The following is a 9,350-nucleotide window of genomic DNA, read 5'->3' as shown; positions in this document are numbered from 1 at the left end:
TGTCCACGCTTTTCGGTTGAAGCAACCTGTTCAAGCAACCGCAAATTTGTCTCTGGCTTGTAATTAATGTGCCACATGACTTTCAATTACAAGCTCATTTGGTAAATGCATAAAAAGTAAGCTTCAAGAACGAGGAAAACCAGCAGCCAAATCCAATCACGGCTACCCAGTTTATTGAGACTGCAAGACCCGCAATCAGCGCGGTCAGTTGGTCGACTAGCTGTGCTTACAGTTAGCCAGACAATTGAGACCATTAGCAGACAATACCAAGAACTGACACAATGAAGGCTTAATCAGTCGCTCGATCAGTCGGTCGATCGGTTTTAAGCCAAAACTTGACCGACAACATGTTCGCCCCACCCCGGGTCCCGCCCCGGGTCCCGCCCCGGGCACCAATTGGCTAGTCATTCAATCAGTCGGTTGCCCGGTTACGCAAGACGGCGCCTGTTAACACTTGCGACTAAAGCCGCAATTACAGAGCGCTGCAGCTTGGCAGCTCTCACTCTTAGCCTGGATTATATTTGCAACGAAACTTTTTTATTCGCGTACTTCAAAGTGGGTAGGATATGCCGGGCTGTTATACCCTAGGTGATACCCAAATGCTTGGCAAGAGGCATTTCTGCTCATAATCGTTTGCCCTAATTTGTCTTTTATGGCCTTTGATATCTTGACTGAACAGAGCTTGCTAAGTCTCATTTTATTAGACTCTACGGATATTCTCCTTATTTTATCAAATTATATTAAAGTAATTTAAAGTTGTAATGCGAGACTTTGAATGATTGCAGTTGCAAGGGTATTTGGTTTTCGTCACGCCGCCACTTACTATTCCTTCTTGTATATTTTTCTTTTTGAGCCGCGTAATTTTCGGGTTTTTCCAGTTGCATGGCACTTGTTGCCGTTTTGGTTGCTCGCTCGCAGGCCCGGATTTGAGTGGGAACTGTTGGGGATGTTTGGGGAGAGACTTTCCTTTGTTTTGGCAATGCAATGCGGAAATATTAGGCAACCTGACAAATTGATAGAAGTTTGAGTACCGGCAACGGCTGTTGAAAGTCATGTTACGCATAAGCTGCACTCGTCTGCACTCGGCTACCATTGCACAACAAACAGCACTTGCAATAACAATAACAATAGCAACAAACAACTTGTCAAGTGTCAGACCAAAAGTGGTGCTGGTGGTCTGTCCCAAAATCGAAGCGCCCGAACGGCACAATGAAAGTGCACCAGAGTCCACTTTTGGCACGCAACGAGCGTAACAACTGGCAAACTGACCCAATTCCATTGATATTACAAATTGTTTACTTTTATTGTTTATTGTTTTTGTGAAGCCATCCAATGAAGGCAAAAGCGTTATTTCGCACTTGTTTTTGTTTTCTGGTTTTTTTATTTTTTACCCCCTTTGGATTTAGCTTTTGCAACTTGAAAACTTGCCAAATGCAACGTGTTTGGGGCGCCTTGATAATTAGTATACTATAAAAGTAGTTTGCAGAGTATCAAGAAGTGTCGCAAATAAATCGAAAAGGCAGCACGTGTCGCTGACTGATTTATGTGCTTGAGAGCCTATCGAATCGAGTTGTTTACTTTCTGTTTACTGTCCACTGTTTGCCTATTGTTTAATATTTAATTAGCCATTAAGTATGTCTGTCATAATCCCGCAATTTCGCTCAAATTCTTCCCATTTGGTGTGTGGCCATTTTTACGCTCCAAGCATGTTCAATGAGGCAATCAGCGAACACAAATATTGTATTGGTTTTTTATTACCTTTTCGTTTGAGGTGCGCAATGTCAACGATCCATTTGCATTAAGTGTATTCGTTTTCTTTTTTTTTTTTTTGTTTGCTTATTGTATTGAATCAAAAATAGCATATACTTTTTTATTACAACACAGTTGGCTTAGGTGATATTACGCCAAGCCCGGTTGAGTCCTCTGGCAAACGTGGACGTCAAAGGCGGCTTTTTTGAGTAAGGGGCGTCTCCTATGTCGTGGTTGGAGGAGGTCCTTGAACGATCTTCTCTTGAGCCTCCTGACTACACCCAGCGAGCTATTCGTTTTCTGTGTGGTGTATTATTTGCATAGCGCCCAAAAGTATGCAATGGAAATTGACAGATTTCTTTTATTTTTATTTTTTTTGTTATATATTTTTTTTTTTTTACTATCAATTTTTATTTTAATTTTCCTGTTTATTATGAGAACAACTTAAATTAAATTTGTTAGAAAATTTACAATACTACATTGGTCTTGGTCTACATTAAGTCTTTTTGAAAGGGTTTTCAAAGCATAAGAAATCACAATGAAGAAGAGAGTAGCTGGGACTTATCCGGTCTTCCCAGGATAGAGTCTGTTAAGACCCAAAAGGGATTTCTACAAAATCTCAATACTGGTCAGATTTTTCCGTTTCCCTGACACTTATTTTTGATGAAATATTTGTAATTAAAGCAAGCAATAAATGAAGCAAACTCGCCCATTTTTTGTATCCTTTCAATGCATTCAAATTGCCATTTTTAATTAGTCTGAAAACTGCATTGATTGCACCGAATAAAAATTGTAAAATCATAACCAACAATTGTTCAAATTATAATAAGTAGAAACAAAAGCCTTTTCATGCTGTGACATGGCACAGCAATAAAAAGCACTGATTAAACGCAGTCTTTAGACGGGTTTAATAAAATGTGAAATAATTTACCAAGATCAATACAAACGTATAATTATTATGACGAGGAAGTCAGTTTCATGTACTATCATTAAGAAGTCGAATGTAAAAGCTACATTCACAGTGCAAAAAGCTATTCGAAACTCATTATGGGAATTGCATGAAACAAATTGAAAGTGTTTAGTCACTGTTGGGTTATCGTGATTGGGGTTTGATCACACTGCAAACTGGATTTTAATCACAGATCGAAGTATTCGTAATACGACCTTCCAATCGTATTACAATTTCTATTAATATCTACACAGCTGTTAAATTCGATATTTCCTAGCACTTGACAAAACAATTATAAAAACATTTTCAAATGCATTCGCCATTTAATGCTCATGCTAAGGCGAAGGGCGTTTACCGCGTAACAGGCCCAAAGATGACTCAGCGCAATTAATATAGTACATGCAAAGCCCATAACGATCATTAGTAAACCCACAAAAATGAAACAAACAAAACAGAAGCACTCAGGTTTCATATTAAATAACAATATGCATTTATTTACAATTATACGCGCGCCTCGAACTAACATTAGGCATAATGCTAAAACTAACATATAATTGAGATAGACTAGCCACACTTAAATGACTACTTAGCACTAACAGCTAATTGCAAATTGTCACATCAGTCATGCCGCAGGCTCCATAATGGCAAACTGCAGGCACTTTTCTTTCAGCCAGGTAGACGGCTTACGGCGTGAAAACATATAGTACAATAGGTGAGTCTGTTCAGCATAGAGCCCCAGATAGATAGATGTAATCGTGTGTGTTTGTTGTGTACACTTAAACTAGTTCTTAATTAAATACGCTATGATCACATTAGCCGGCGCCTAAACGCGCACCTTGTAGCTAAGCTTCATCAGCTTCTTGGAGCTGATGGGGCAGTTAGGCCACAGATTGGCGCATCCCATGGGACCGCTCAGATTATCGCCAGTATGGCGCATTAGCTCGCCCATATGAGCCGCAAAATACCATTTACTTGGCGGCATATTCATCATCCAGGGCATGGTTGGAGATCTGCAAGAGGTCGATAAAAAAATACGGAAATCACATTAGTACGTTAAATGTATATGAAGAGCAGCGCATTTCTCAGGGTTTTATACGGATCAGCGATTGTTTTTGGGTCGCGTTGATAGCGTTTTAGCTGCTTTGTTTGAAATACCTTGTAGACACGACAGCTCAATAGAACTAAATACTACAACGATTCTGTATAGTAAGTGAGTCGGTTTAACAGTTTTTTACGACGCTGCGCTCACCTTCGACTCAAGTGCGAGGTTACAGCAACGACAGAGTTAGCTCAACTTGTGCGACGCGTCGATTTTGTGAGGTAGGTTATGCCTGGTCGATGAGTCTGATTTCGAAATACCCGTTTAGATGCGCACCTATTACACAACCCAATAGTGGAATTGTGCATGAGTTTGTTCAAGCAAGGCCAGACCTAAGATGTTTGTAGACACTAAAATCAACACATCTGACCAAGTTCATTGAACGACCCGACAGGCCAGAGATCAGCAGTGAAAAAGCGATTATCAAACAGGTGAAACCGCAATTGAAATGTTTTTAGTTGCAGTTGTCGTCCCATAAAAGGGGTCTTGTGCAAAGTGCCCAAGTTAAATGTTAAGTAACTTTACAAGCTCTGATCTTTATATAGTGCCTGCTCAGTCACGACTCGCCTTCCTTGCGACTTACCTTATCAATCTTAGCAGCTCGCGCTCCTTTTCGCTCAGTTGATACTCCGGCTTGGCGGCCAGTTCGCATAGCATTTTGGGCAGACACGATTCCTTGATGGTATCCGTCAGCTGTGACTTGGTCTTCAGATTCGCTCCGGTCACAACACCAGTGGCTACTGGCTTCAGAGCAGCTGCTGCAGAGAACTCATCAAAGTCGTGCTCTAAAATTTGTACATAATTGATTAACTTGAAAAACTCAATTAACTTATTTTGCATTGCATTTCGTTTTGGCATTCGAATTTTGGGTTTGCTAAGTATTTATTCATAATTAGGATTCTCATTAATATCGCTAACCGCTTTCTAATTAAGACTTGCAACTGCGCAAAAGGATAAACCTCAAGGCCTCTGAGCCGTATATTCAGCATAGCGAATATAAGTTTTGATAAGTGGAATATAGAATACACTTACAATTTATTTACACGAGAAATTAATCAAATTTAGTGATTCGATTTTAAATGAATTTAGGCAAAATAATTTAGAGAAGACTAGCTTTTATAAAAGAAAATAATTAAATATGAAATAAGAAAACTAAGAGGCAATATTATCTAGAATATATTTGTGGATTATCAAAATGTCTTTTTAAATACCTTTCCTTTCGTTGGTAAGGGTATTTAGAATTCGAATGTGCAAAAATATTAATTCATCCACAATATTTTAACAATAAACGCGCATTTGTTTCTAGTCAAATTGTTTTTGTTCAAGAATGTTCATATTTCATTAAACAACTACGCAAATATTAAACTGGAAAATACCCCTCTAAAGTAAATAAAGACGGTGTGCGCGACCATAAGATACCCTTTTTATTGATTGCTATTAAGCATGTATATACCTTTTGAGTAAACAATGCAAATACTTCGCTTTTTATTTCTGTTCGGCTTCAGACAAAGAGCCAAAGAGTCAAATATTTAAATGAAGTTTCGTATTGTATCAGATGTTGCGAATTGTTTGCACATTTTTTCTTAAAGGCATTGCGAACGGTCAGCCTGATGACAACTCGCCCCCAGCAAGGCCAAAACGTGCGTTGAACTTTGATTTTTTTCTATATGAATATAAACACAAATATTTGCTTAGTCATTTGGTCGATGTTTAGTTTCATTAATTATGGTGGTGTATAAATATTAAATTTAAGTCTAAGCCAACTGGCATTTATTGGTAATTAACCACAAATCAGAATCCCCAACTGTGGTCTTTGTACGCGGAAAAGACTTCAATTTGACAAGTGCTCAGACCAGAACCTGTGAAAAGTGACGCAAAACTCTGGGGTGGCGTCTTATTTGTGGTTTTTAATTTATAGCCGTATAAATATTTTAGCCAAGTCTATTCCCAAGAAGAAGCAAAGTCAGCGGAGTGTAAAAATAAATAATTTAAACTAAACCTGATTGCCAACAGATATCCCAAATTCACTTAAAATGAACCTATGAATAGTCAAGTTTTATATTTGAAAAAAATCTACAAATATGTTTGATTTTATTGATGAGTTGAGGACAACAGAACAGTCTCCTAAATGAAAGCACTTTATGCTTAAATGCACGTACTGCCTACGGGTTGATCAGCCCTCGAAATGCTGAAATCAAATTAAATGCAAGCTCTGCATGTTTATCACGCACTGCAATTGTCAGCAACTTGTCTTGGCCAAGAAACGTGAAGTTCATGCCAAATTCGGTAAATGCAGCGCGCTGGCAAAAAGAATAAGAACTTTTGACATGCATTGCTTGCCTTTTTAGTGAGTGAAACCTATAGCACAAAGAGCCTGTTTAACTATTTATCAACCATTTCCCAGATATTAACACCGTTATTATGCAATAGCGCAGAATTAATTTCAGGGCACTCTCGATTTCCGTAGAACTAGTTTAGCGCTAATCATTAATACATAAACCGGCGCTCGGCGCTCGACGCACGGCTTGATTACGTATTGGAACTGGTTCCAGTCGGCGTTTACAAGTGTTTCTCAAAACTACGTGCGTTTTTCAGAGCGCTTTGCTTGAATCACATCAATAAATTAAATAGCACAAGTCCAGTCAAGTTTTCTTAGTGCTATTCCGTATTGTCATTGTTTATTTTGGCAACTTCCTGTTAACTTGGCATAATCAGCATTGCTCTGCAGTTGCGTCTAGACAATGTGCACGGCATTGCAATTTTAACTCTGGTGAATAAAGAGCCCATTGAACAATTTCGAAATACACCCTGCAACTGCAGCCTGTTGGGAAAGTTGAGCTAGAGTTTCCCACAAAGATTTCCAGCACATGCAAAGGCATAAGTAAAAAACTTGTCGTTGTCGCTGATTTTATTACGTGAAGTTTATTTGCTTGGCATTTTTCCACTTTCACCTCTGCAAGCAAAAACACAGAAACCCAACCGCACACATACAAAATCAGGCGAGACCCGTCCACAGATGAGATCATGTTAATGACCTGGGCTAAATTACAGTTAGACACCACTCTGAGGCCAAGATTCTCATGTACTTGTTAAATAGTAAGAAATTAGAGTGACAGTGCTGCAACCATGTGCATGTGAATGGGAATGTGAATGTTAATCGTTCCGATTAACATGAAGTTTGACATGAGCATGAAAAGCCGTTGTGATAATTGAAAAGCTTTTTGACCTCAACTTAAAATACAATCAACATATTCTCCAGCTCTATTGTTGGCTCGTAAAACTGCCTCGAGCTGCACTTTGACTTTCCGATTGATTCAATTAACTTTTTTCTGTCATTGAGGTTTCCTCTTATTGCTATCGACCATATATATGTTTGTATGTGTATCAACTCGTGGCATTCATTGCATAATCAAAGCTCATATCCATTTGTTTACAAAAAAAAAAAAACATTTGCGGCTCTTATGTCACTTTCCTACGAGTTTGTCTATAAAAATTATGCAAATCGTTGGCCATTGGAAAGTGGTTACCAATAAATTTTTAGCTGTTTGCCGGTACGAAAGCTACAAACATTTGTTCAACCTGGGCATTCCGTGTCCGCTAAGGTGTTAAATAATATTGTTTATTAATTTACTGTGAGACCTTTTGATATTTGTTGCGCAACATGCGAAAGAAACCAAACCTAGCATGACTGGCATGACTAAAGCTCGAAAGACAATATCAGCGTCTTAAAATTAGAACAAATCTTATAGATTGTAGCATGCCAGATTTTTGTATCTTAATTCCATAAGAACCGAACTTCTATATGTGTAAAAGGTATGGAAAATTTTTAACTGCCTACTTAAAATTCGTAGCAACGTTTTGGCCAAGTTAAATATCTGCCCGTAAAATGTCAAAAACTATGTGTGTACAAAGATGTCTAGACACTGTGCTCGTTAGATGATGATACATGGGTATACATTTTGGAAACTGGATTGTATTAATAATAACATTTTTGCCAAAAATATGAAAAAATATCAATAAATACAAGTCAATTCCGGGTACCAGGTAAAGCTTTTTATCAATTATTCGCTTACACGTGCTGTCAGCTTTTTACAAATTAAGCGACTAAAAAAAAAAGCATGAAACATTCATTTAAAAATCGAAATTGACCTTGATACAGCCAAACAAAGCGCCGCTTATGAAAAGACAAGAAAAACAAAAAGTTGAATTTGTGAGGCAAGCCATAAAAAAGAGAGACAGACATTTTGCAATGCGAAGCGGCCCAAGTGTGTAAAAATTTGCGTTGTTAATGCCAAAAAAAAACAAGAAAGAAAGAAATAAAATATAAATAAATAAATAACAAAACGCAAGAGTCAAGTTTAAATTTGCGTTTTAAAAAAAAAAAAGAGCAACTCGCTTACAAAATTGAAATGCAACGCAAATGGGAATACTGGAAATGTCACTCACCTTCGCCTATGTCGATTTCGGCATTCTTCTGCTGAAACTTGCCAGCGGCAGAGGCGGGACCAGTCGGCGGCCCCCCGCCCTGCACGCCCACCTCGTCCGGATGATCCGATTTAACGCCGCGCACGCTGTAGCCCCCGTAGCCAAAGAGATCGCCAACCAGCAGCAGCGAGACGACGCCAAAGATCATGAGGCGGCAGCGCCAGGCGGTGTCCATGAGCGCCATTCGAAAAGGTTGACTTCACTTGTAGTTCGTTGTTGCTTTTTTTTGTTTAATAAATTCTGTAACTCTCGATTTTTAGCACCTTTTTTTTGAATATATGTGGAAATTTCACAACTTTGACAACGACACTTTTTTCAATGAAAACTTGTGGGTAAGCAAAACAAAAATGAAAGTTGGAAAAACGAAAGTAACGATTTGCGTGTTTTTTGTTTTTGGTTTTGAAAACGTTTTCAAATTAAACGCTAGCTGCCGTTAACGTTAAATGTTGTTGTTGCTGTGGCACAGTGGCAATTAAATTTGGCATTCAAGCGCACACACAGCACGTTAGTTAATGTAACTGTAAATCCGCAGCTAACACACGCGACAAGCCACAGACCGACGCGTCCAACCTGAAGGCGGCTTTCAACAGAACTGAAACAGCAGCCGCTTCGCTTAGCTCGGCTCAGCTCAAGCCAAGCCAAGCGGCCAAGCGACCAAACAGCTGACGGCCTACTGAGACAGAGAGAGAGAGAGAGAGAGAAAAAGAGAGCGAGCGAGGGAGCAATCGCTTAATCTAAAGAGCGACTTACCTGTTGCTCACCTGCTGCTTACTTTTAGCGCTCAGTGTTGTGTTAATTAGATGCGAACAGTCGCCGTTGCAGCTGTTCATCACAACAAATCGAAATATACCATCGCGTTTTATTTTGAAATTCTACTTATACAGTGTATACATATATACCTAGATAGATGTATATACGTATATATAGCGCTGATGATTTGATGTATATGGGGCGGCCACAAATTTGGTTTTGTTGAGTTCGATTACCTGTCCGGGCTAATGGCCGCTGCCGATATTGGCAAAGTGCATACTGAGCCGCAGCCCAAACGCACAGTGGTAAAAACACAAG

General features: G+C 39.0%; 1 protein-coding gene across 1 annotated transcript; it reads right to left on the bottom strand.

Annotated features, from left to right (window-relative positions):
* Nucleotides 1–3,157: 3,157 nt before the first annotated feature.
* Nucleotides 3,158–8,874, bottom strand: geko. The gene is made up of 3 exons (XM_064689291.1): nt 8,244–8,874; nt 4,381–4,582; nt 3,158–3,708 (listed from the first exon to the last, which is right to left on the bottom strand). The coding sequence occupies exons 1-3, from the start codon at nt 8,464–8,466 to the stop codon at nt 3,522–3,524; spliced, it is 612 nt and encodes a 203-aa protein (XP_064545361.1). The 5' UTR covers nt 8,467–8,874; the 3' UTR covers nt 3,158–3,521.
* Between the last annotated feature and the right edge of the window lie 476 nt (nt 8,875–9,350).

This window comes from Drosophila montana, unplaced genomic scaffold (genome assembly GCF_035044405.1).
Source record: "Drosophila montana isolate Dmon_TW-CO22-7 unplaced genomic scaffold, ASM3504440v1 contig_3217_1, whole genome shotgun sequence".
NCBI lineage: Eukaryota > Metazoa > Arthropoda > Insecta > Diptera > Drosophilidae > Drosophila > Drosophila montana.
Note: the sequence above shows the minus strand (reverse complement) of the source record. Positions and strands in the feature narration are given on the sequence as shown.

Coding starts and splice junctions, on each gene's coding strand:
- geko (XM_064689291.1), bottom strand. CDS start 8,466: ATGGCGCTCATGGACACCGCCTGGCGCTGCCGCCTCATGATCTTTGGC. Junction 4,583..8,243: donor CGAAATCGACATAGGCGAAG/GTGAGTGACATT, acceptor TACAAATTTTAG/AGCACGACTTTGATGAGTTC. Junction 3,709..4,380: donor GAGCTGCTAAGATTGATAAG/GTAAGTCGCAAG, acceptor GACCTCTTGCAG/ATCTCCAACCATGCCCTGGA.